Genomic DNA, 27,789 nt, shown 5'->3' with positions numbered 1-27,789 from the left:
TTGATTAGCTTTGACCTCAAATCCAAGGGATGATGAGCTGCAGTTTAATGTTGATGTCCCACAACAAGGAAACTCACCTTGCATTCTCAAACAAAAATTGTTTCAGGTGACTCTCACAGAACCAAGCACCACACTCTGGATTACCATCACCACACCAGTATCAGCAGAAAGATGGGATGGTACTAGAAAAGTTGGATTCAGTGTGGATTCAATAACCACATAAAACTCCCAGGTTAACAACAGTGGGGCATACTATGGAGCCAATTAATTAAAGCCCGTACCAAGCTGTAATTGCTGCAACTAAATCATGGTGGTCTTCTAATCTGGTGTAGGCTCCCCAGATTCTGACTTCTGAGACATTGACTTGATGCTGTCTTCTGATGCTTACAACGCAATTTCTTCTAGCTTTTCTTGAGCCCAATCATGGCTTCCCAAGCAATATCTAGTGTGAGACAGAACAAACAAACTACCACTCGTGGACAACAGCCAAGCAAGCAAGCCATGCGGATGGCTATGATTTGCTAGAATGGCTTGGACCCTGAGACAGCTCATGTCATAAAGGACAAGAGGGGAAAAAAAAAGGGTTTTCAAAGAAGGTTTCTGAATTCTGTTAATAACATACATTCGAGAGAAACAAATATGTTGGTTTGACTTGTGATGGGTGGTTAGTCATCACGCTAACTCTACACAACTCTAGATGCTAAGTTGTCCACTTTATAGATCATGATCTATATATATAGTAAAACAAAAGTAGATTTAAATTCACTAAATTTTGATGATTAAGTTATAGTAAAATGTAGTACAACAAACATAGCTTGACATCAACAAAACATGAAGATCTTCTTTCTTTTCTTCCACTGAAAAAATTCCACTAGCAGATCAAACTCACCAGCTAGTAATGGTGATCTGCCCCACACAAGCCCCACTAACAAGTAATTAGAGCTGAAGGCATGATTGGATAGGAGGGAAAAAAATTTTGAGAGCTATTAGTGAGGTAATAATTATTCTCTACCATCCCGTTTTTGCTCGTTTCATTCCACTATTTCCAAATGGAGAAACACTGCCCCTTGGATGGGGGCTGTCCTCTCTTAAACCTGAATTCAACATGGCTAGTTCCCGAAGCTGCTGCCTCTTATAGTAATCCTGTGATTCATCCTGTAGATGGCGAGATACATTACAACAAAGCAGAGAGAATAATACTTATTAAGCCTATGATGAAGTTCGAAATTACTGAAAAACTGAGGTTGACACCACATGGAGGGAATGGAAGTTTTACCTTTTCTACTACCAATTTCAACTGAATTTAGGAAAAGAAGTCTGAGGCAGGAGTACAAATAGAAATGCAAGCAAACTTTGAGCTTTAGCAACAAAAGATTTTGTCATTTCTTCCATTGAATTTCATTATTGCTCCCACTTTGAGCTTTGAGCAACATGAAAGTATAGATAGATATAGCCCATAACGTTCCAAATGTTCTCTATGTGCATGAATCATTAAAACTAACTAGAATTATAGAAAACTAAAATTACAAAGACCCAACAAAAGATCATTACACAATCAGACATAGCAAACCTCTTCAGAATGCAGGATGCTCATTACATGGCATATTATGACCCTTAAAAGCTGCTAAAATTTGGGAAATTAAGGGGATTGAACAAATGATTCATGCTAAGAAATACTTACAACTGGTTTAAGCAACTCTTCTATAATTTCCTGTGCCTGTCTCAACCTAACATCAACAACATTCACAGGTAGCTCGGCCTCAATCAAGATATGCAGCGGATCATTTAAGTGTTCATAGCCTGGTCTTCCCCTTAGTTTTTCCTCCTGTAAGTTTAGAAGAATAAGTACAATAAGTTTCTACCTCCAAGCTAAGAGAAAGCAATAGATAAAGACGAAAGAATATTAGACCAATACTTCATTGACGTGATAATCGGAGACTCATTACTAAACCTTAAAAAAAGCACTGTATTGGTTGAGTTGGCATAAAAACTAAAACTTAAGAGCAAAAAATATGAGAAATGTCACTAGTTTAAATGTACTCAAAAATTTGACAAACTACTAGCTAGACATGCCAAACAAGTCTGGAGAATATAATTTTTATCAGTACAAAGACACTGTATTATATGAAAATAAAGATACTGTATTATATGAAAATACACCAGATAAAATTCATTTTGAATGGATGAAACAAAAAAGGTGTCTTCTTGCGTGCCGCATGGTGCAACCCTGCTTTTGGACACAGTAAAGCTACACAAGATGGTAACACAGGCAGCAATTTTATATGGTTCAGACTTTAGAGTGTCGGGCAATAGAGTGCCCAAGCACACTATGCAAGTATGATAGATCTGAAGTTGAAGGAAATGTTTATTAAAACTAGGAAAGATAGGGAGATGAATGAGCATAATAGAGGATGTGATATCACAATAATGCGGTGAACCTACTGAGATGATATGGGCATGTGCAATAAACATCCGGGGCTCAATAAGGAGAGGAATTTAAGGGTTAGGAAAAGGGAGCAGATGACCTATGGAAACCTGAATAAAAGTTGAGAAGAAGGATTTGAAAAAATTGCAGTGATAGCAGATGAGCCCATAATAGGAATGATTAGAAAGGATCCCACAAAGCGAACTAAAACTGAAATAAGGCTTGACGGTTGTAGTCAGGATTTTTTAAAGGAACCAACTATTGATAGAACCACCATACAAATAACATAGAAAAGCTGTGAGACATAGTAGTGCATGTAGTTATGTCTTAACATATGAGCTCATGTTTTAATTAAAGTATAGCTAGAGACAGCCATCACAAGAAAAGTGGAGATTTCAATCACTGGGTCTGAGAGGAGGCATAATCTGAAAGATCAACCTGGAAGTGGTGAAAAGTATATCTAGAGCTGCTCTCCGAGACATCTAACATTGTTTTCAATAGAACAGTGTTCGTAATTCAGATTTTGAATAACTAAGACCAATACCTGTTTCCATTGAAATTCATGTTATACTTAGTTTTGGCCATGGTTGGTAAATATAAGTATTGGAGTAAATGGAACTTCTCTGAACAGGGCATGTAACTAATCAAAAATATGTTTTATCACCACACTATACGTTCATGTACATACAAAGCAAAAGAATGTCAAACAGAAACAGAGAACTATCTTAAGAAGAGAAAGTTAAAAGTACAACCATGCTATAAACTAGTAAAAAAATCACTATATAAAGAAAATGTTCCAAGATCTTTTATGTGCAATTTATTAATAAAGTTAATGTAATTTGTCAAATATAGCAAGGTTAACTTTTCACCTACTACTAAATGTTTGGATAAAGAAATAAAATCAGTGAAAATTTTAGCTCATATATAAGCAAGATAATCATAAATTAATTTAATTGTTAAGATGTTAATAAGTATCTGCACAAAGAGATGACATTTATATTTGGGAGTTCTACATCCTGAACTTATGGTAACATTCATATTAATATACATATATGAACCATAGTTTCCTGGTTGGAAACTTTGAGGATAAAACATTCGTACCCAATTATGGTCAAATATATGACAAGTTTGGTGCTTACTCTTGAAAGATGGATTACTCTAATTAGTTACAGTGAGCAGGTTAACATGCACCGTATTACAGCGAGAAGGTGCACGATATGCATGACTAGAAAATGGAAAAATATCTGTTTTAGAATTTCACCAAGAATAGCTAGAGAGATATCTGTCACGCCCCCACCTGCGCGGGGCACGTGAGGCACCCAGTGCCCACGTGGGGGCCACATGAGGGTGGAACACAGTGCTCCTCTGCTAGATATTGTCCGGTTCTAGGGCCCGCACGCGCGTGCGCACGCCGCTTAGACCCCTCCCTGATTTTGTTTTCCACCCAAAACGCGTCTACAGGATTTGGAGATACTCGCCTCATATGCCCAGGCTCTAAAACGAGTCTAGCCGATGTGAGATCTTTCATTCACCCACCCTCGGACTAAAGCCGTCCTCGGCTCTGATACCAAATGTCACGCCCCCGCCTGCGCAGGGCACGTGAGGCACCCAGTGCCCACGTGGAGGCCACATAAGGGGGGAACACGGGGCTCCCCGCCCGATATTGTCCGATTCTGGGGCCCGCACGTGCGCACACACGCCGCTCAGACCCCTCTCCGATTTTGTTTTCCATCCAAAACGCATTTGTAGGATTTGGAGACACCCGCCTCATATGCCCAAGCTCTAAAACGAGTCTAGCCGATGTGGGATCTTTCAATATCTTGAGATAATTAACTTCTAATATTTGCAGGCAGGGTCTTAGCCGTAACTAGTTGCAATCTCAAGGTCAAAGAATGGACATACAAATAAATTCTAAGGCCTGATACACATTGTTCATCCCTTCACTAACAACTTAAGCTTTTGGGGTCTTCTGATTAGCTAACATTGGCAACGGAGCTGTAGGTGTTAGTTCGAATCCCCTTTAGGCCAATCTGTCTTTCAATCACCTGTTTGTTATCTTGATTCTTTCTTCTCTGGACTTGTTCCTGGTTATTACATGGAGTCATTCTTGACTCGTTTATGCCTTCTTGTGTGAGTCTAGCGGTTAGTTAACAAATCTTTGGTGTACATTATCTCCTTTGCCCCGAAGTTATTAGGATATAAGATGGATAGAAGCATGAGTTCTCTAATATGATAAATATGAGAAATATCACTTGGAGAACACCTGGGAGAACTTTCATTACCTTGCCAGAATCTTTTATTGAACCTTTTCCCCTAATGTAAACACGACATCCTGTAGAAGCTTCCATCCGTTTCAGTGAATTGCCTCGGGGTCCCAGGAGACGCCCAACAAAATTGAACTGAAAACCAGCAGAAATGAGTTAAATCATGAACCAGGAACGAGATATCCTCTATATCATCATGGAATAGAAAGACTCACATTAGGATAGTTGTCCACTGGAATTTCCAAGCGCAAGATCTTCTTGACAATATATGAACATGGGCTTGGCGGTGCTCCTTGCCAGTCCATATTAATTCCTTGGGGAAAACCTATTCTCTGTTTAAAGATTAAATAAAGTCCACAGTTATGGTCAACAAAGGAGCTAGCAAAACGAAAGCCACTGCATAAAACTTATTTTCATGGTGCACTATAATTAGTTTGACATAACATTCAAAAGTGAATGAAAAAGAGAAGCAGGAGATACATAATTCTATTTGAACATCCAAGCAATAAGCAGAGTGGAGATACACGACCAGAGACAAATACTAAGTATATTGTTACAATGTTTTAAAAAAAGAAAATAATGCAGGTATTATATAGGACATTAAAGTTGTAGCTCTATGGTAACGATTTGATTTAATATCATACTGAACTATACTCTTATAAAAATCATATGCATAAAGAGATACTAGACTTCAACTGTCCTCAAGAACCAACTTCCACAGCCATATGTGGATATTAAATTGACTCCACCTTGTCTATGAGGGACTTAACTCATGACTGTTGATTATGTAATGGTCTTAGGGAAACATTATGGCATGTATATAGACTGAAGGAGCAGGTGTCTAACTTACTAGAATTGACCAGCATCATAAAATAGGAGCCTCCACTGCAGCCTTATCCCCTATTCCCACCCTTATGAAAAATTCCAAAACAATTCATTCATAACAAGTATAATACAACCTCCTCAAATTTTTAGCACTTGAATACAGTTACAATCAATTAAAGTTGTTGAAGCATATGGTGCCTCCAGAAAGTATATATCCAGCAATGGAGGATAGGAATTTTGAACAAACTTGAATGACCATTAGGGTGATATGAGTGCTACAAAGAAGTAATCATATATCTAAATCTTCAGGCCTCCAAAATGAAATATGTTGATCATATTGGACTTAAAAATATCAGACTTTCCAGACTTAATGGCTTTGTAATGTAATTGGTCAAACAAGAAGAGTCCCACACTTAATTGCAATAGATTAGAGAGGCTACTAAACAGCCACCTATAACAGTAGTTCAAAATAATTTTGGCTTTCCGAGGTAAGAATGCTTCCGATAATCAAATATATTTTTTTTGGAGTAAAATCCGATGATCAAATATAAATGCAGGAAAATATTGCAATAAAGGGATATGAAATATTCATCATACAACTAACACTGCAAGTGTCAAAGATCTATGAAGAATGAAATCCGTTCATGGCAACAAAGTTAATAACCTCTTAAGGAATGAATTTTATGAGATAATAATAGTGTTATAAAATGAATATGATCAAGTACATGAACATGAAATGATAAAAAATACAGCTGTTGATATGACGGATAATGATAGCATTGAGCTTTATACATCTCTCTTTTATGTTTGATTCAAGGATTAGGGTAACATATGCTGGCTAGTTAGGTTTAAGAGACTTAAAAGGTAGAATTCAGATGTGCCAGTATTTACATTTAATGCTGTCCATCTGATAACAGACCAAAAAAGGCGCTCTAGGAAATTTAGAGGTTTTATGGTATTTCAAAATTTGATTGCAATGTATCATATACAAAATGACAAGAGCACAAAATCATTTTTGAAACTCAAAATACGAAGTGACTATTGTTCCACAAATTAAGGAACCAGACATATGGCAATCAGAAAATTCACCTTAGAAATTTTAATCCCTCCACTACAGTATCATTCTTTCACTCTGTTATGGGGATAATGAGTTAGTAGAATCTTTTTTGGGGGGGTGGTTAGTAGAAGCTCTGAAATTTACTGATAATCCTATTTAATGGTGAAAGCTATTAATTATTTGTTATGCGAGATCATGAACCACACGATGAAGTCTGATTAATATGGTGCTGTCATTTGGAACAGGAGGATATGAAGCTCTGCTATACCTTTGAAATTTTGAATTTGCAGTGCTGTGTTTTCAATTTATATCATATTTGATCCCTTTCTGGTAGAGTTCCCAAAAAGGCAAAGAACAATTCATAGTATAATGTTATCTATACCAAACAATTCTGATGGAACATTTGTTAAACTCAGAGCATAATGAAGATATAGTCAAGGTTAGCAATTTTCTTTTACATGAACTTTCTTATGCAACAAGACAAACAAAAACATGAACTTAGGCATTTAAAACTATGTAAGTAACAATCACTGGTCATGCAAATGGAAAGGAAAGCACATATTCACATTGTGTGGGAGCCTGCTCTGACCACCAAAACCATTTCCCCCAACATTAGGAATAAGATTTGAACAAACCATGGGACTGGGACTTCCACACTGCAGGCTGTCGAAATCCCCAAATCCTTGGTTGGAGACCACTCCCGAGACTCGCGTAATTTCTATCAGAACAAAACAAATATCATTGATCACTGAACAGCAGGCTAATAGGAAAACCCGAGATGAATGCACTTTTAAGATAACAGCTAAAAATATCTACTCCTCCCTTCCTCTAATCACACATTTTGGGGTCCTTCTAAATGATAATATAGGATGTCCAATGTAAACTTCAGGGTATATATTAATGATGAAACTATTGTTACCACAAGATCAATGAGCAGTTAAAGAAAAAAAATGCAGCATGAAGAAAGATATTAAAAAATGCAACATGAAGAAAGACATAAAAATAATGCAACATGAAGAAAGAGATAACACTAATCACTCAAATATCAGATAATCATATTATATAACTATGTACCTCCAATGGAATTTAGAACATCTAAAAGGGCCAATGAGTATGTGCAACTTATAGATAGCTAAAACGTGGGAGCAACACTTCCAAACATGCGTCAAAATATATTAAACATCCTTTTCTATCTTATCTCTATGTGCAATATATTTATGCTTCTTCTAGTGCTAACTATGTAAGAACAGCCCATTTGTAACAAGTGCTGCAAATAATAGTGACATCCATTTATCAGTGACATTCATTAGAATATTTTGCAGTATTGTACCAAAGCTAGCCACAAAGACACGGTTCGCAGCTTATCAATACCTTCCACCAAACCACGAAGTGCAACAAATCAAAAAAATAAAAATTCTAAGAAAAGTATATTTAGGAAAATGGAGGTTTTAATATTGTCTCTTTTTTGTTAGCAAAACTTCCTTTTCATCACCCCATTATCCACATATAACTGATATAGAAATCTACAAGATCTCATCAAAATTTTATAAGATTATCATCAAAAAGTTGCAAGGCATGATCCAGATTGACAAGCAGCAAATCATAATCAAAGTCCTATGCACATATCCACTGTCTCTGCGGGAATATGGGCATTACTACCATATTCTAAAAGATGATTGCTCCAGCAAGTGCTCCTATAGCTTCAAGCCTTCAACCAAGTTCTTACAAGGTTGAGCAGCCCTGCCTAAATTCCAGAAAAAGAACAAAAGGGAAGACATAAATCAAAGTACGAACTATGTAAATTTTCATCGGACTAGATCACTGAATGGCAGATTAGGTACTCAGGACGTTCTTTTTAGTGTTTGGCATGGTTCCAGATTGCAGATGCAAAATAACATTTGCAGCTGCACATATTTGACGATGCAAGTTCAGGCATAGCTTGGTGGATTTCCAACTTATTTTTCTGTGTTGAAGTTTCTAATGATTTTATTTACATGTAGCTAAAACATTACTCATATTGTTTCTACTCCTGACAACAACTATTATGACACATGGAAAGTGGGAAACAACTCTGGCCTTAGATGAAAAATACTGCTAATTCCTGATTATACAATATGATACTATATCTGTTCTTAAGTGCCTCTACTATTAAAATGCAACGTAACCTTATTTTTTCAGCAATCAGGAAAACAAAAAGAAGCATTAAAAAGTACATATTGGACATATATCGACAAGTTGGTAATTATACTATAATTGCTACACACATGTAACTGAAGAGAATTGATTCCAGAGCATAGTCAAAACCCATGACCTATCCTACCAACTATTGTCAGTTAACTATACGATTCCAGTTGCACCTATGAATTGAAAAGTAATCTCATAATGAATGCAGAGCACAGAGCCATCAACAAAAGGACCACAACAGAAATAACCAAAACAGAAATGCAAGTATGTGGCAGACAAAAGCTAAAATTATAACAATGCCACAACAAAAACACAAAAGGAAAGCAAACAGCAACATAATCAGGAATATCGTTGCCAATCCAAAGAATTACGATCCACATGGAGGGGTAAGTCTTCTTTCTAGCTATCTTGTACTTAAGGAAATAATCGCCTATCCAACAAGATTTGTCAAGAACATCTCAGAAACAGCATTGGACACCCCACAACATAATATGCTCTTGCACCAAGGGCACGGAGACAACAACATCCACCTCAAAGCATTTCTCTTTTTACCCAGTAAACTACTCTGGTTACAAAGCACAAACCTCTAACTACTCTCAGTTTCACAATCAAATGTTGTTTTACCCAGTTAAAAAGGCCATGAATCCATCATACAAAGCAATATTTCATATTTAGCCAATATATTCTTGAAGGATAATTAGGTACAAATTCAACATATTCAAAAAAAAAACAAAAAAAAAACAAGTGTGACAATGAATCAGTTTAAACAGCTAAACCGCTTCCATTGTACATGACCAGATTAACAAAGATTCTACATCCCTGATATGTTTTCTAGTCAACAATCACCAAGCAAAACCACATCTCAAAAAGAAACAGGAAGGCCAATAAGCATTGGTTATGCCTCATAAATCATGCGAATACACCGAGCTATCTGGACAAATCTCTTACATAGAATAAGGCAGAAGACCAACGAAGACAATAAAGTGACAAAGGTAAAACAGCTATTAATATCCATGAAGGAAGCGATGGAAACTCTCAGACTGATTGGAGCACTACGTAGATTGCACAAGAAATATATAAAAAAAAACTTTTCCTGGTACAGCAGTCTCATCAATTGTGATTATACTCACAAATTCCATAGAAACCTAAAGGCTCATATTATGAGCCACTGAAAAAAAATTCGACCAAGGAAATGCATTATAACACGAACCTCGGTTCTATAATTCCAATTCCCAATCTTGTCGCAGCAAAAAGAAAGCATTTTTATAGAAAATCTATGAAACAATGACATCAGACATAACAAAGATCAGTAAACACAGCCTGAAAATTTGATGAACTAGCAAAAAAGTGAAAACCTAAAAGAATTCAAAGGACTCACCTTGATTCAACAAACGGCTACATATAGGAAGAACCTGCATGAAAGGACCAAGCTTTTGATGCTCCGCCAACAGCTCTGCCAGGTACTGACTATACCCATAACAAAAAGAACAACCAAAGATTCATAAACGCTAGATATCATAAAAAAAGATTGAAAATTTAAAAGAAGAGACATCAAAAAACCCTATCGCTCTATATATCCTGTTGTACCTATCTACATCTGCTGTGCCTCTTATCTGTGGGGAGAAGCCTCTCGCAGGGGAGAAGCTGTGAGTATATAAGCCCGACATTCTTGCGTGAAGAAACGTGTTGCAGAGAAAGAGAAGAAAAGAGAGGAGAGAAAGGTGATGAGGGAAAGCAAAAAAAAGGGAGCGAGATAGTAGAAAGGTGTTCTCCGTGGGTGCTGAAAGAAGAAGGCTCTGAGTACCCTCTCTCAATCTGGACAACCCTGCAACCCATAAAAAATATAAAGAAAGCGAAAAAAAGGAGTCTCCCTTTGGGATCTCTTTCAATGGAGATTTAAATAGGTGCCTGCGTCTAAGGGGGACTACACTACTTTTTTTACAGCAAGACAGAGAAAGCTGGATGTTTTTTTTGGGTGGGGAAGGGAGGGGAGAAAAGAGAGAGACAGGCCCACCCAATGATCCTTGTAGAAAAAATTTGTTTGATGGAGAATCTAGTGTTTTAGTGGTGTCCCTCAATCATAAAAGGTGCAACAATCTCATCAGTAGCCGTTGAATTGGTTGATTCCATCTGGTGGTTTGTACCATTGGACCCACGTTTTTATGCTTTGGTTTTGACATGCACCCTGCAAGGAGACAGTTGTACAAAGGAACGAGGATGGTAAGGTTCATTGAGACTTTTGTACCAAGGAGCCAAAAAAAAAAAGCTTTAGTGCATTGAGGGCTTTAAATGTTCTCACATGAAATAGTTGGCCAGGCACCATCAAGCCACTGGAGCCTATGAGACAATAAAAACATATATTTTCCTTTCCCTTGTCTTTCTTGGGAATAAATTGGATATCTATTATGAGATCCTTGATCTATTTTTTAACTTGAGACCATAGTTGGATTGGTAATAATAATTAGTTGCTGATTAAACCATCTTGTATATGTTTACCAAATTTAATTAACCTTTTTTTTCTTAAAATGAAACCAAAATCTATCAATGAGGCAAGCACATATATGACTAAGGGGAAGATAACGGATTGTATACAGGGGAGATTTCACCGTAGAGTTTATAGAAGTTGGATTGGAGAGAAACTAGTCGCTTACTAATATCCATTGTTTGGTTGATTTGTAGGTTATATGTTTATCGCATCCAAGAACTTATAAAATCAAAAAGTTGCACATGTTTCTTCATAAAATTGGTCGTGTAGAAATCTATTAACTATATTCATCCTTGGAGCATAGCCTAGCAAACTATGCTTGAGAGACCCAAGCTTCTACTTCACTGCCCTTCCTGCTATGCCGTCAATCATTTGTCAGTTCATGCACGCTTTCGCCACCGTACTTCTCCGGGCTGTAAAACGCATCTTACGGTATCTGAAGGGTTCTCTTGGCCTTGGCCTAACCAGCACTCCGGGACCGAAAACCACCTTCTTTCTTCTCAATATCAAGCAACTATCTTAAGCAATCCTACGTACATAGATCTCAAGCTAAGATGATAAAATGTTGTGCCACTCCAATTTATACTAGCTATGCTTAAGAGAGAAAAAAGTCTAGTCACTCTAAATGTAGTAGCAATCATGCCAACAACATATTAGTGATTGAAAGCTTCAAAGCTATCCATCATTGCAATTTTCAAAATGTAATTCAAAAATAGTAAATATCTACAAAATTTGTATACCAATTTAGAGATTGTAAATACTCAAGCAAAGTTTCTAAGAGAAACACTTATGCATAGTTACCACAAAAGAGAGAGAGAGAGAGAGAGAGAGAGAGAGAGAGAGAGAGAGAGAGAGAGCAAAACAAGAAAGTAAGCATCTCAATTGATGAAGCTTCAGATGACAATCTCTCTAGAAATTAAAAAATAGTTGCTTAAAGTTATAAATACAATAGAGAGTTAAAATTGGATATTTTCCTTGAATTCATTCAGAAATGAAAAATACATGCTCAAAACATGGACCAAACTTCGATTAAGGTGATTCTTTCTCGTAATACTAAGCATTTAAAGTACAACAATACAAGATCAGATTGAAACCTAATATTTTAATCATGAATATTTTGCAGATTAGATTTCTTTATATTTGCATATTAATATCTCTCTTTTCTATATTTAATTTTAATCCTTAAAATCTTATTCGTCATTACATATTCTCCTAACAATATTAATTTTATATCTTTCAGATACTTTTGCCCATATTCCTCTAAATTCAACCGCCCTTAAACATATTCCCTTCCACCATTTGGCCTCCTAATGGCCAGTTTTCAGGCAATAAAGTGAGTGAGAAGAGGCCAAGCCTTCAGTTTGATTTGCTACTATGACAAGAAAATTTTTGCCTTTCTACATCCCTAATTAGCCTTAATTAGGTTAAAAACAAGCAGGGGAACCAATCTATATAAATGGAGAAACTTTCACACACACACACACACACACACACATATATATATATATATATATATATATGTGAAATATTTTAGGGATTAATATATAGAAAACTCTTTATGATCAGCAATATAGTTACCCATATACACAAGCATATAGAGGGGGGCGAGAGAGAGAGAGAGTGAGGAGGGCATGGGGGTTTGAACAAGAAGAACAAAAGAGCATAGGATTCCCTTTTGGTCTTATAGAAAAAGTATACGGCATTGCATGTTGGGGGCATGCAGGGACAGAAATGTAGGGGGTTGCCTCCAAGCCCTTCTCTGCACCCCTCTTTATTAAATCACGTACGCATGCGCGTCATCCCATCCCCCCTTCCACGCCAATAACCCCATTCCCACTATTCCATCACACGTTAAGAGCCCGCACCCTCTCTCTCTCCCTTTGCTTCGTTGCCATAAACCCTCACAGAAACTCTCACCCCCTTGCAATAATAATACACCATTCCATGTCCCATAGTTTTGGTACCCTATAGTTTTACTTTATTGCAGCACAGATTTACTAGTTTTTGTCAACCCTCCAAAGCTCACATCTCCCACACCCTTCTCATTATTACAAGAGCAATAAAGGCTTGTTTGGTTCACGAAAAAAGTAGGAAGGAAAGTGTGGTCAACGAAAAAGTAATGAGATGACTCTTGTTTGGTTACAGTTTTCAAAGAAGAGAGATGGAAAAGTTGTATTCCCATGAGAATATAATCCCCACATTTCATGAAAAATTGAAAAACATGGGAAAGTTACTTTCCCATGAGCCGAAAATCACTTCATTTTTATTTTTTTTTCCCAAAAAGATCATTTAGCATTAAAGACCTAATTTTTATTAAGGGTATAATAGGAATTATAAATAATTTTTCTAGAAAAGTGGATGGTCACCCAAACATAATCATTTTGAAAATCTGTTACTTTTTCATGATCAATCAAACATGCCAAAAGTACTTTACTAGGCATTCTCTTCATAGGAATCTGCTTCTCAGAAATCATATTTCTATTAGGAGATATGCTTCCCACGAACCAAACGAGCCCTAAGCTCAATAAGCGATGATACTCTTCTTGGTTTCAAATTCAACCTTGTGAGGACTGAGGTGGTGAAGTTGGTGGGAGTGGAAAAGTTCAATGACCCTACAAGACTGCCGTTAGAGTTCCATAGATTGGCACCTCATAAAACTACTTCATTGTGGCGCAAATCTAGTGGTTCTTGTCACCACCCAAAGCCCACATACAGCTCATTATTTCGAGTGCTCAGAACCCAATACTCTTTTAAAATTTTCAAATTTAATCTTGTCAAGTGAAGAAGTTGGTGGGAGTGAAAAGTCCAGGATCTTGGAAGACTAACAGCAGAGTATCCATATCTTTTTTGGTAGCAAATCTAGTAGTTCTTGTCGCACACTCCTCATGATTTCAAGTGCTCATAATCCAATACTCTTCTAGATTTCAAGTTTAACCTTCTTTACTGCTGTCAAAAGTTTAATAATTGAGCACCCATAGACTTGATACCCCCAATCTTGTTCTTACCCTCAACAAAAAAAAAAAAAAATCTTAATCTTGTTCTTCGGATGGTTGAGGACACTATGAGACAATGGATGGTCTAAAGTCTCGAATGCTTCATGCTGCTCTGCCATGGCCCATGGCTGCTTTCTTGGTAGGGCTACGGAGCACGAGACGGGCCACGTGGGGGGGTTGGAGAGAGTTGGGCGCGACCGCAGAGCAGGCTCGAAGTTTCGGTTCGGAGGAAGGCCGCGGAGGGGGGCCAGTCACGGGTCGGGATTGAGACGGCCCAACTCACGAATGGAGGGTGATAGAAAGGGACGGGTGGGCCCGGAAGAGGTTGGACTGGGCCAGATGGTTCTGGGGGTGGTGTCCTCGAGGTTTAGGATTTTCTTTCTTTCTTTCTTTCTTCTTCTTTTTTCCCATCTCTCTTCCCTTCAAGTGTGAACATCACATCAAATTCATTCTATGAATCCAAGCTGGTTCCTGAATGTACATATCGCTTCTCCATGTAATTTTGCAAAATTATTCCAAATTTACACTGACCTAGAATGGTGCTCCTCACACATGTTTGGAAACATCAATGACAATGATTAGAAATACCAATTCTCTAGATTTTTTGTATTTTTTATTTAAAAATTATCCTAGGGGAGAGAGAGAGAATTATAGAAGGTTTAGGTGTATGTTTGTGAACTTTTAGGGCCCGTTTGGTTCGCGAGAAGTATTTTTCCTCCTATGAATATGATTCATGATAAGAAGATTCCTAGGAAAAGAATGTTTGTGAATGTACTTTTGGCATATTTGGTTAAATATGGGAAAATGACAGATTTTCAGAGTGCTTATGTTTGGTTGACCATCCACTTTTCTGTAAAAGTTATGTGTAATTCTTATTACACCCTTAATAAAAATTAGGTTTTTAATGCATCTTTAATGCTGAAGGGCCTTTTTGGAACAAAATAAAGATGAAGTGATTTCCGCCTCATGGGAAAGTAACTTTTCCATGAAGGGCTCGTTTGGTTCGCGGGAAGCATTTTCCTTCCTAGGAATATGATTCCTGGAAAACAAATTCCTAGGAAGAGGATGCCTAGGAAAGTACTTTTGGCATGTTTGGTTGACCATGGGAAAGTGACAAATTTCTAAGGTGCTTATGTTTGGTTGGCCATCCACTTTCCTAGGAAAGTTATATATAATTCCTATTATGCCCTTAATAAAAATTAGGTTTTTAATGCCTCTTTAATGCTTCTTTAATGCTGAAGGGACCTTTTGGGAAAAAGTAAAAATGGAGTGATTCCCGCCTCATGGGAAAGTAACTTTCCCATGTTTCTTATGGGAAAGACTTTCCCATGAAATGTGGGAATCACATTCCCATGCGAATACAACTTTCCCTTCTCTCTCCTTTGAAAACTCCAACCAAACAAGAGGCATCTCATTACTTTCCCGTTGACCACACTTTCCCCCTTCTTTTCCCGCGAACCAAATGAGTCCGAAATGTGGGAATCATATTCCTATAGGAATACAACTTTCTCATCTTTCTTCTTTTAAAACTCCAATCAAATAAAAGATATCTTCTTACTTTTTCGTTGACCACACTTTCTTCTTTTCTTCTTCCGCGAACCAAACGAGTTCCTAAAGTAGACATGTGAACCCACTGGATTGCCATTTGATGGTTATTGGAGTTGCGCAGTCAGTCCAAGTGTTTGTGTCGTGGTAACAAAAATACATCGTGGCAGCCTAGTTGTTCATGTGATGACACTTAGGGTTTATGTTTGTGAATCTGTAAACTAGATAGATGGATTGCTCTTTCAATGACATGAGAATAATAAGTCATTGGAGTTGGGTAGTAGGTCCAAGTGTTTGTATCATGATAAGAAGCACGTACCGTGGCAGGCCCGGTTGTCCATGTCATGACACTTAAGATGGTTGGAATGATGTATGTTTAGACAAAATCTTGACTGTTTATTAATCAAAACCTCTAGAATTGTCCTTCGGTGGAATACATAGCAAATTAATTAAGTTAGCTTTATAGCATTTTCTATGAGATCAAGAGCTTCTCTTACTAGGAGATTTATTTCAATTTTAGCTGTTGGATGCTATTGTGATTTTGATTCCTCGAATCATTTGTATCATTTATAGGTCATGCTAAATTACATCAACCTTGCGTGATAGTTTTTTTAATCCTACTTTACGATGGCAATGAAATATTTTCCGGATATTTGTGTGATGAAAACAATATATTGCTTAAATTTCATTGAGTATGTCGATTTCCAACCAGCGTTCACTCTTGTGCTCATCCTTGCTCTGGTCCTTGCTTTTGTTTTATATTAAGGATGATATGCACATAATAAATATTTGTGCGATCCCTAAAGACCACTCTGATTGTCTTATCTGCATTTTGAGTCCAAAATGCGACTCATAGGCAATGAATTAGCTTAGGTCTTTGCATAAATCGTATATAAATGCTATTCTAGTGTAAACATGGTAAAAAGAAAGTTAGGATCCAATTGAGTGACAAATAATAAAATCAAGCTGTGTGTACGAGTCTGAAATTAAATCCATATTAACTTGATTTTCATTCAAATTATCATCAGTAACTTATTTTATGGTTACGATTTAAAGCTTTCCTTTTCCATTAAATGGTGTGGAGCTCATATTAATCTATGACTATAGAAACTAATAAACTCATGAGCTCTACGTTGAAAGCAACTCTGCTTAAAAATAAAACTTAAGTCAACTTCTTTTTATCAGAGAGAGAGAGAGAACCTTTCCAATTGATAGGTTTTTATTTTTTATTGACACATCATGTAACAACTCAAGACCTCATTCAAAAAGGCTAGCCGGAACTTATTATTTGGATTTTTTGATCTTGTATAAGTACCCAAGGTCGATCCAGTGAATAACCAATGTGGAACTAAATACATGCCCGCATGAATCCTTACATGCTCCCTCTGTTTAAGCCTGACGTTCTCGTCAAGCTAAGGGTTCAAATCCATTCAAATCTAATCACAAGCACAACGATCGGCTCATGGTCAGCCCCAATGAATCCATATTGCAGTGTCTCCTAGTCTACATAGGTTATGGACCAGATCCATTCTGATATCATTTGTAACAATCCAAAACCCCAGCCAAAAAGGTTAGTCAGAACTTATTAATTGGGTTTCTTAATCCTGTATAAGTACCTAAGATCTATTCAGCGAACAACCAATATGGAACTAAATACATACCTGCATGGGTTTTTACACATCCAATAGCAATTTACATTGGGATAACAACAAATCATTTAGATATAAATCAAGGTCTTCTCTAAACATGTGACTCAATTCAAATGTTCAAGGAGAATAAAGAATATGCACTGGGTGTTGGTGTAATATCTAAACATCGTCTTTTGAGTTTGACATATTATGATGTTGTAAATAAGTGTCTGACTTTTTGCAACGCGGGATTACCAATCCAATGAAACAATCTAGAAATATTTTCACAATTGGGTAAACAATTGTCTTTTACCTTTTTTGCTCTCAAAAATGTATTTTGATTCAACTACTTGAACAACATAATGAATTCTAGCTTGTCGGTGATGCTACCTCTTATATCAATAATGCTACTATTTTTTATCCAGCCTCTGCAATCGACGATGGATCTCACTTATCGAAATCAAAAACTCGTTGCCACCCAATATTAAATGCCATCATATGTACTCTAAATCAATACATGGTTCTTTTTTTTTTTTTTGCTGAACATATACATGCATATCAGGTATAGAGTGACATGCATTTTTCTATATCTGGAACTTGTTTGCATACGTGCATAGGTATCAATGATTTTTCAAAAAGGCTTTGGCCTTAAGAACGCCTGGGCTTGCCTTCTAATCCAGAGAACCACATATATGCTTGCCTATATGTAGCTTAACCCTGCAAGCTTGTGCTACCCCAAATCTTTTAGCAACCTTTTAGGCACTAATTTCTAGCAGTTGATGGCTATAATTATGGTATCCAATGCATTGTAGATGGCAAGAAGCTACATGCATGCAGTGGTGATACAATTAACCATGGTCAACCTTTATGACTTGTGGTCTACCATACTTCATCATCTTATATATGTTTGCATACGTGTCAAATGCTTGATCGATCTCTTTTCGAGAACTTCCAACATTTTCTTGTCAGAGTAGTGACTTGAACAAATCCACCAAACTTCAAACTTTTATTAAATATATCCCAATATAAGCATTAAAGAAAATAAATAAAAGATACACCGGCCTCGTCTAATGCTATTATTTATCAACATATCGAATCAAGATGAGTTAGGAGATCCAAGAACAAACCAGTCAACAAAAAAGAAATCACTCTTAAATCGTCCATCTTTAAAGGAGACACTAACGCATATATTTATTTGGCCTGCTCCAATTTGATGGTTATTGCTTTGATCCAGATTCAGGTTAGTCTCAGCTCGGACTACGTTGTCTTAACCCACAACCCGGATCCAACCCAACCCGAAATGGGGTTATCGGGTCGGGTCTTATCGGACTTGGGTAATGACCCGAATTTATTCCCTCATTTTACTATCATACCCCTCGACGAGTCCAAAGGGCTGCCGCTTCGCGTCGGAACAACAGCAGCCGCACCCCAGTCACCCCCGCCCCCCACCCTTTCTCCTAATTTTTTTTTCGTTCGTTGATTTTGATTCGAGAAACCCTCGGAGATGGTGAAATTGTTTTGGTTGGAAGCTGTTCTTCCGATGGGAATCATCGCCGGGATGCTGTGTGTGATGGGCAACGCCCAGTACTTCATCCACAAAGCCGCCCACGGAAGGGTGAGATCTCAAACAATAAGAATACAATTGTTATTTGTTTATGTGATTTTTGGTTTTATTGTTCTTAAATTTGAGATTTTGTCATATTTGGAAGTTGATTTTTTTTTCTTCTTTAAATAAATTGCAGCCAAAGCATATTGGGAATGATGTGTGGGATGTGGCGATGGAGCGGAGGGACAAGAAGATCATGGAGCAATATTCTTCCGCCGGGAATTAGGTCAGTTTCTGTTTTATTGTTACGATATCAATTTCTTGCTTTCTATTTTCTTTTGATCGCTTTTTGTTTGATGGATTGGCTATAGGGTTAGGGTTTTGGTAGATTTCTTGATGAGGTTTGAAGGCTTTGAACACTAGCCAATTTGATAGATTCAAGGAAATGAAACAATTGTTAGTATTAATTATCAGCTCCAGGTTATTTTTCTTTTGAGAGGAGTCCACCACTAATCAACTCATACTCTTTTTTAGATAACTGAGACCCTGAGTAAAACCCTATCGTTCACGGATTTATGAACAGATAACACATTATCTGGATACTTAAAATAATGATTTTGTGTATTTGATAACATTTTCTCTCTTGTTAACTTAGTTGCTTTGTTAGTGATATGATGTATCATCTTCATTTTAACTCTTTGCGTTATAATTCGATCTATTCTCTTTCACAAGATGGAAAAAGAAATGTTGTTTTCTGGTTATGAAGATGAATCTTACAGCCTTTTCCGTTGCAATTTCAACATGAATTGTGCACAGATTGGTCACCCATATCATTCCTAGCGGGCCCCATAATCAATGAATTTTCAGCCCTTGGATAGCTTTTCTATGGATGATTCAAATAGGCAAAAGCTGCCTGTTAACTGAGTGTCTATCACCAACAAGCCTCTTTTCATATAATTGCATGATATGCTTTATTCGTCACATTATGTTGATTTGTATATCTTCTGAAGCCAAAAGAGAGAAGGACTAGGAATTGTAATTAAAACAGGTTGATTGAGTTTCCCGTTTTGGAGGCTTAACTTGATATAGACGCTTTTGGGCATGCTGGTATTTGTTTTCAAGCTGCTTTTGAGCATTGCAAATTTTATTTTACAAGCTCAATAAATTGAGTCACGGCGATGTTTAAAACTCAAAACATTTTTTAGATTTAGATTGGGTTGAAAATTTGGTCATGTTTGAATAGATTTATTATGCTTTTTGGATAGTAAAATGACTGCTGGAAGTGAGGTCAAGAGCAGAAACAAAGTCCAAGTTGGAGGCAAGGAGGGAACACAATTGAAACTCAGTTACATGCTTGCCATCCACAAGAGTACACTGGTATAAGTACAAGAAGATATCAAGGAGAGTTCCTTATCTAAAGCCAAACGCTAAAATTTTATTCACAATGACAAGCCAGATTACATTTCCTCATGCATGGCTCATATATAAGTATAGGGTGGAACATCCCTCCAAGTCTCTGTCTGCAACGTCAACAGCATAACAAGTTTCAGAATTTTTTTATGTTCCACTGGAAACAACACAAGTAATAAAAGATCTAACAACTTAAACAACTACATGTCGAAAACTACCATGATACTTGATTCAACTACTAAAGAACCTAGTAAATGCTAAAGACATGACAGTTCAAATGAAACTTTGTGTAATGAGCATAGTGAAGTGGGCTTTATATTGTGTTTTCTTCAGGTTCATTCTATTAACACTTCCATCGTTAAGGAGTGTACTGTAGTTGACAATTTTTTTTTTTAACTATATTACTTCGTCTTGAATTGTTTTGGTGGCTTTATGTGAAGCAACATCTACATCAAGAAATTTAAAAGAATTATTTCAGCATCTTTTACCATCAGAAAACTCACATCTGGAGCTGCATAAATCATCAGATGTTAAATTCACCAAAGTGAAGATAAACCTCAAATGAATATGACACTCTAATTTGGACAGTTTGGAGGATGAAAAGGAATCCTTATATGTGGAGATCTATCTTGGACCGGTTGGTGATGACAACCTGTTTGCAGTTATGGAGGATAGAAATTAGAGTGTCTTTCCAAAGAAGAACGCGCTGCTTATGATTGTGTATCGAAATTCATTCCATGGGCTGCTTCTATCCGATGCAAGGAATTTAAGCGGGAGAGGAAACTATCTCCTACCAAAAAGGGGGGTAGCGGGAAAGAAATTCATGGATGAATGAGTTAAGGAATGAAAGGGAGAGTTTTTTTTGGGTATAGCAGGACTTGAACCTGCGACCATTAGGTTAAAAGCCCTGGAAGAGAACGGTCGGAAAGCACCAAGCAAGGAGTAGAACCTTCTTGGACCACTTTAAGAATGGGGGGTGTTATGAAAAGATCATCATGGGGGGGGGGGGAGGGTTGGTTCAATTTGATGCAAAATTGAAATTCTGACTAAGTTTTGAGAGGTCTGGGGCTTTGGTGCTGAGTTGTTTGTGTGGGTCTTTGGTTGGCGTTTCTCTCCCTGTCTACAATTCTCTTCATTTTTTTTTAATAAATTTCTAGGGAGGTTCTCTCTCTCCTAACTCCTATGAAAAAAGGGAGAATACGGCACACTCATCTTTCTTATATTTTGAAGATGGAGATAATAGCTTGACTTCTAAAGTTTGAAGTACTCTGGCTTCAAGTGTTTGTTCATTCTTGAACTATCTCCATGCCTAAGAATCAAGCCACATATATGTCTTCTGACAAGGACTTCCTCTCCTAATGTAATTGTGAATTGGACAACCAAAAAACAATTCTAAAGTGAAACTAGAGTGCAACAATATATTCCTATAGAGCGTATCTTATGGTAGAAGGTTGGGCATTTGAAATCATGATGTGAAAAAGGTCGCCGAGATTATTACATTTAAAAAATAGATGGAAATTACTAATATAACCCAAGACATCTCCACATCAAACCTCATGCCTGAATAATGATGAATTGGTTGGTTAGCACAACACTGTTTTTGTATCTCTTTCTTTGTTGAATCTATAAAAAATTAAGTTGTTTGTGGCATCATAATGATGGCAACTACACATATTATTTTGTGAATGTTATAGTTATATAGTAAATGTATTATAGTTCTTTCCATACAAAATAATTTATAGCTGTACCATGTGATAACTCGTGGACATGGGGCTAATTTATACACGACATCTCTTGTACCAGTTCGGCAAACCTTGATTTAGGTATATACAGGCATGCAAATACTCATTTCAGATTAGACTTAATGAACTCAAAGTTTTAATTTTTGAAGTCTTAGACTTAATGCATCTTCAAATGAGAGGAATCTATCGATGTTGTCAAGATCGAGATAGATTCTTAAATCATAGAATAATTTAGATAGGCTCAGATCATGGACTGTGTTTCAGATTATAGGTTTTTTTATTTTTTTTGATATCTTTCAAAAAATTCAAAATATAAACGAAACATGAAAATTGAAAAATGGTCAACTATTCAGTAGATGAATGGAGAATTAATAAATAATGTTCCAGTTGTTCAAGATATTCACATACTATGTATCAATTCAATTATCCTGTCATGGAGAAAGTTTTAAGAAAAATGAAGATAAGATTTTGCCATAAGGTTGTAAACATTGTTGTTAAAACCTTACGGTTTATGATCGAGGTCCTATGATCGGGATTAGAATGGGTAAAAAATCTGGATCTCATCCTTGGATCAAGATCAGATAGGATCTAAAAATTTAAATCCGTTTTATGAATTACATAGCCATCTGGATCTTAAGATCAAACTTGATCATGTTACATACATATTATATCATGTGGAATTCTATTTTCTATAATTTATATGATCATATGGATTTTAGAATTACTTATCGTCAATAAGTCTCAGGTGGTAAAATTAGCTCACACGCAGCCCGTTATTTGGAACCCGTGGAGTTAAAAGTACGAGGCAAATTTTCATATCTTTACAACCAGATGCTAAAATTTCATCCTTGTCTGCCCCTCTCTATGACACCACCAAAAGGTTAAGGTGAATTGATAGATATCATTTAGATGTATTGAATAACTGAATGTAACATTTGTTTCAATTGGACATGCTATACATGTGCTGATGATGGAAACTAGACTTCTTGTGTGTATGGCTTTTGTTTGCCATTCATCTACATTATAGTTGACTCTTGTTTTTCAATACATTTCTTACGACTCAGTCCCAATCTTGATGACTTTGGCTGTAATATACAAGCTATTGTCTTTTACTTTTTAATGAACTCTAAACAAAGGGCTTACCAATTTTATTGTTCGAGACTAGAGTTATTAGTGATTAGCTATTCTAAAGCCATATAGTCAAATAAATTTTAAAATATGGACTTTCACATGACTTACATGTAAATAACATCATCAAGTTGGATCTTCTGATTACAGGGGACCATATAGTCCATAATATAGATTTGTTAATAGTTCCAATTCCTTCAGATCTAAGGGTGAGGTTTGGATCACTCGAGTTTTAACAGAAATGTACAGAATATATTAATGAGTATTGGGGAAAATAAGTCTGGGGTGACTTATTTTAGTTTTTAGCTGATTTAACTTCTTGTGGTAGACTTGTATGTAGGAGAACTTACACCAACAAAGTTTTAAGAATTTCACTATGAATTAATTAATTGGGTTTTTTTTTTCCAGAAGTGTTTCCTGCTACATGTCTCAAATGTTTCTCTTAAAAAAATTATAATGAATTTTGTTGTTATTAGTGCTACTTCTTTATGAGAGGACATTTTGTGTATCATTTCTCTAATTTGATCTTGTTGCTTTCATATGGTTTATCTACTTCTTCGAGGAATATTATTGCTGATGCTGACCAACTGTTGTTTGGTCCAATTAAGTGTCTCTGTTAAAATTGTCAACTTGACTTTGGGAAGTTAATGCCACAATTCTTTACCAAAATCTAACAAAGTCCATGCATCTCCAAACACAAAAAAGTACCAGATCAATGGTCTTTTAGTGAGCCTTTTCTATGCCAAAAGACCATGGTGAGAATCATATTATATGTGCTATTGGATCATGACACCATAAGGTTGGTGCTTGTCTGCAGGCAATCTTCACTTTCAGCTATCATCAACATGGTGGCGAGTTTACACTTCTCATTATGGAACTCCATGTCAATATGGGAAAGATTTGAGTCACTACTATGATGTCCCCTGTCCGTATCATTGGTTCATTGAACCAAATTACCATAAAAGTTGATGAATACATTTTTAGCTATTTAACTAATATCAACATTTTGACTGATTTCACTCGTTTCTGATTCTGGAACTGTCATTCATGCATTAAAGATTTGAGCCACCATAAAGAGGTGTTCCAATTATATGTCTTTTTCATAGCCTAGGAATGTGAATTGCTGATCTACTTTTCAACTGTAAATTTACATAATAGATTGAACTCTTAATGGTATTCCTTTCACGCATGCAATCATGCTAACATCATTCTGAATTTGACCACTGGTTAAGTAGATGTAGTTCCTTCTTTTTTCCTCTTTTTTTTTTGAAAAAAATTGAATCAAGCCAATGCTAGTTGTATCATTGAAATTTCCTTTAGGATTTTGGCTTGTAGTTTCCTACACTGCCAATCCATCCACTACTTCAGTTACTTTGTAGGGGCATCAGCATGGCTGATGCAGACTAATGGGTTTCAACTGGAACCTTTTCTTTTTTGCATGTATTATTTCTTTTGAGCATGTGTCAAGATTACGCAGCCAATCTATCATCTTGATGCCAACATTCATAAAATCCCACCTCTATGAGTAGTGAGTACACAGACAACAACAAAGTGGGAAAAGGGTGTAGGGGAAGAAGAAAGTTTTTGATTAGAGTTAAGGGTTATCAACCATAATGGTTTGGGGGGATTAACCTGAGGGTTCAAACTCTAATAAAGAGAACCTCTTCAACTTGACTCATGGTTTTGAGAGGAAGCTTGTATAATAATTACAAAATGATGCCTAAGACTAAAATCAAATTTCTAATGATATGAAGTCAAAGTGACTTCTATATAAAACCTGTTAAACAATATTCTTTTTGGGTAGTTACTTTGGTTCATATTACCGCATCTTCTTAACTTTTAAATTAGTATTTCATAGACATTAATTGCCAATTGGTACAAAAGTAAGATTGCTCCATTATGATCTAGGTGTCACGGGTTTGAATACGAAAACAACCACTTTGCATGCAAGTTAAAGCTGCGTACATTTGACCCTCTTCAAACCCGATAATGGTGGGAGGCTGGGAGCCTTATGCACTAGGATGCTCTCTTTTTTTTTGTATTGCCATTTTGGTGTCCTAGCATTATAGACCTTTTTCACCTAGGTTCATATTATTCTAATTGTTCAAGTCACAAGTATCAAATCACGAAAAGAGGAAATATATGGAAAAGACTATGTGCTAAGTAGACGAAAGGCTAGATTGTAAGCCACACGTGGAAGAGGCTACCTATTGGGACCAATAGTGATAACAGCTAAAGGAATTAAATGGCTACTTGGACTAGAGTAAGAGCTACTACCACCAAGGATGCACATCAGATGGGCTGTGCCAGGCTATATGTGTGCTCGGGCTTAAGTCTGCATTAATATAAAATTGGCCCAAGGTCAGCCTAACTCGTGCTTGGACCAGCATCCTTGGCTTAAGTTCAACCCAATGAGCTACATTTGAGCTCGGGCCAAAAATAGTCTGGCCAAGTAAGTAAATCAGAGAGGAATTCTCTCATCCTTCTCTCCATTCACAATTGGAAAATACCTTGAAAATGCTTGAGTAATTTATGATAAGCACATGATTTGAGGAATGTGTTCCCCAGGAACTGTAGGATCTGGTCCATGGCTTGCATGGTGTGAAAAAGCATTGCCTGTACTGTTAACATAAGTATCAGCAAAATAAGTCATGTACTTCATTTTCACTTTATGAATGCACTTGGCCTCTCAGAATTGAAGATTTTGTTATTTGACAAAACACAGTATCTTGAAGAAGGAACATTTTGGTTTGTTACCATGAACTACTAAACAAGTCTTGCTGATAGATACATCATGAAGCATTCTAATTTTGATGCCTTGATGCAGAACTGGTTGTCCATGGGAGGGGCTCATCGCAGATGGTAATAATGTTCCTTCAAGTATTGGAGACAATGAGCTTTAAGGCACCTTGTGCCATGTTTTTATTTGGTCTTTTTCTTATTTATGCACATGAGAACCCCTCTTTGGTCGAAGTGGAGAATTCCAGTTAAAATATTGTAGATGGTTGGCTGGTTCATTAACTGGGGCCATAAGTCTGTGAACACTGAACAATTGGAGAATGTTGGATTGTGCTCTTGTTTTGAATCGATCAAATTACTTCATGTCTTTGCTTTCAGATAGAATAATGCCTTTTGGGGGATGTGCTGTTAAAGTTGAACTTTCAGCGATCAATTTAATTTTTTATGGAACAGGAAGCCACCAGAGGGACTAATGTGCTTCGTATGATTTGATTTTGCTTGAGTTGTGCTTGAGTTGGTGATTTCACTTTTAATGTCATATTGGTAGATTGCAGCTGTCTATGCAAGGTTTTGCACCATATGTTAAGGTTTTGCACCATATTGTTGCCATCGCCGTCCATCCTTCTTGTTTTGGGGCTGCTGCCGGCTGAAGAAATAGAAGCATTGAATCCCTAATATGAGTAATCTCATAGTTAAAATTTGAAGTGTAACTATCAATTCTCCAATTAAAAGACTATCATTTCGATTCTACACTCGTGGTAGACCTATATTAGTTGACTCTAGGCTTGACGTTTTATTTTAATTAGGTTCGGGTGAAAAAATGATCTGACTGATCGATTGTTGAGCTTGGAAAATATATCTACCATACCCCACCTGATCCGATTGGTTGAAATCCAATCCAGCGTTTGCTCTGCTCTGTTACTCTTTACCTTTCGTCTCTTTACATGTTACGTGCATCCTGTATACCAGATTACTACGAATCAAAAGTTTTTCTATTAGATAACGACTATCTAATAGAAAAACTGTTGCTCTTGCTCTTTAACTATTCTACATGAGACAATTACAAGTTTTGGGTTTGGATGCATTAGTTGATTGTTCGTGGAGTGTTGGTCTCGAGCGGGTGGAAGGATGCTCAAAAATGTGTTTTGAAGGATGGCAATCTCCTCGGCACGATGATCAAGTAGATCCGGGATCGAGGCTGCTTAGTCGAGGACCAGCCGTTGCTCTGCGATATTCATAGATTATTGGAGGAGTGCGCCTCCCATCAGGCTTCGCACGTCTAGTGGAACGCGAATGGTGCAGCAGACTGGATGGTCTCTTATGCAGTTCACCACTCGGAAGTCGGAAGACTTCACTTGAGCAGACTACGGGCCAGTGCCAGAATCTTTATGTAATTTTTTGCTTTCTGATTTTGTTGGCCACATTCACATCCGTCACATATGAATCGCCAATGTACCAAAAAAGAAAAAAAAGAAAAAAGAAAAAAAAAAAGGGGAAGGTGGCAATCTCCTGTTAATTGGTGGATATAATAACCTCTCTCTCATCAGAAAAGCAAAAGAAGGAAAAGAAAATACCAACACTCCCTCAAGCTTGCCCCCATGTGTTCTGGGCCTTGATTTTTTCTCTCTAGAAAGTCTTAGACCTATCTCTCAATTGCATTCGGGACCCCTTCCATCTATCTCCATTTTTAGTAAAAAACTCAGGACCATTACGAGTCTTAAAATATTTACCAACTTCCAATATATGCTTGTCTAATTAATTAAAGAGCGGAAAAAAAGAGAAAAGAAACCACCTAGGGCGTCACATTAATGATAGCGT

At 36.8% G+C, this 27,789-nt stretch overlaps 2 protein-coding genes across 3 annotated transcripts; one reads left to right on the top strand and one right to left on the bottom strand.

Annotated features, from left to right (window-relative positions):
* Positions 1-735: 735 nt before the first annotated feature.
* LOC103705964 (KH domain-containing protein SPIN1-like) lies at positions 736-10,682 on the bottom strand. 2 transcript variants are annotated; one of them, XM_039132375.1, is made up of 7 exons: positions 10,343-10,682; positions 10,134-10,222; positions 7,138-7,289; positions 4,905-5,021; positions 4,708-4,824; positions 1,682-1,825; positions 736-1,155 (listed from the first exon to the last, which is right to left on the bottom strand). In XM_039132375.1, exons 1-7 carry the CDS (start codon positions 10,420-10,422, stop codon positions 1,009-1,011), a joined length of 846 nt encoding a protein of 281 aa, XP_038988303.1. In that variant the 5' UTR covers positions 10,423-10,682; the 3' UTR covers positions 736-1,008. The 2 variants fall into 2 exon arrangements, with proteins under 2 accessions (XP_038988303.1, XP_038988304.1); XM_039132376.1 differs by having other exon boundaries at positions 7,207-7,289; positions 10,343-10,677.
* An 8,110-nt stretch (positions 10,683-18,792) lies between these two features.
* Positions 18,793-26,352, top strand: LOC103705921 (NADH dehydrogenase [ubiquinone] 1 alpha subcomplex subunit 1-like). Its single transcript, XM_026804217.2, has 3 exons — positions 18,793-19,021; positions 19,149-19,238; positions 26,060-26,352. Exons 1-2 carry the CDS (start codon positions 18,911-18,913, stop codon positions 19,236-19,238), a joined length of 201 nt encoding a protein of 66 aa, XP_026660018.1. The 5' UTR covers positions 18,793-18,910; the 3' UTR covers positions 26,060-26,352.
* The last annotated feature ends 1,437 nt before the right edge of the window (positions 26,353-27,789 follow it).

Source organism: Phoenix dactylifera, chromosome 12 (genome assembly GCF_009389715.1).
Source record: "Phoenix dactylifera cultivar Barhee BC4 chromosome 12, palm_55x_up_171113_PBpolish2nd_filt_p, whole genome shotgun sequence".
Lineage (NCBI taxonomy): Eukaryota > Viridiplantae > Streptophyta > Magnoliopsida > Arecales > Arecaceae > Phoenix > Phoenix dactylifera.
Note: the sequence above shows the minus strand (reverse complement) of the source record. Positions and strands in the feature narration are given on the sequence as shown.

What these genes read in the sequence shown, in the direction of transcription:
- LOC103705964 (XM_039132375.1), bottom strand. Translation starts at nt 10,422, where the DNA reads ATGTCGGGCTTATATACTCACAGCTTCTCCCCTGCGAGAGGCTTCTCC. An exon ending in TAGCCGTTTGTTGAATCAAG is followed by an intron (nt 7,290 to 10,133) that starts GTGAGTCCTTTG and finishes TTGTTCTGATAG; the next exon opens with AAATTACGCGAGTCTCGGGA. An exon ending in CAATAAAAGATTCTGGCAAG is followed by an intron (nt 1,826 to 4,707) that starts GTAATGAAAGTT and finishes CTAAACTTACAG; the next exon opens with GAGGAAAAACTAAGGGGAAG.
- LOC103705921 (XM_026804217.2), top strand. Translation starts at nt 18,911, where the DNA reads ATGGTGAAATTGTTTTGGTTGGAAGCTGTTCTTCCGATGGGAATCATC. An exon ending in ACAAAGCCGCCCACGGAAGG is followed by an intron (nt 19,022 to 19,148) that starts GTGAGATCTCAA and finishes AATAAATTGCAG; the next exon opens with CCAAAGCATATTGGGAATGA.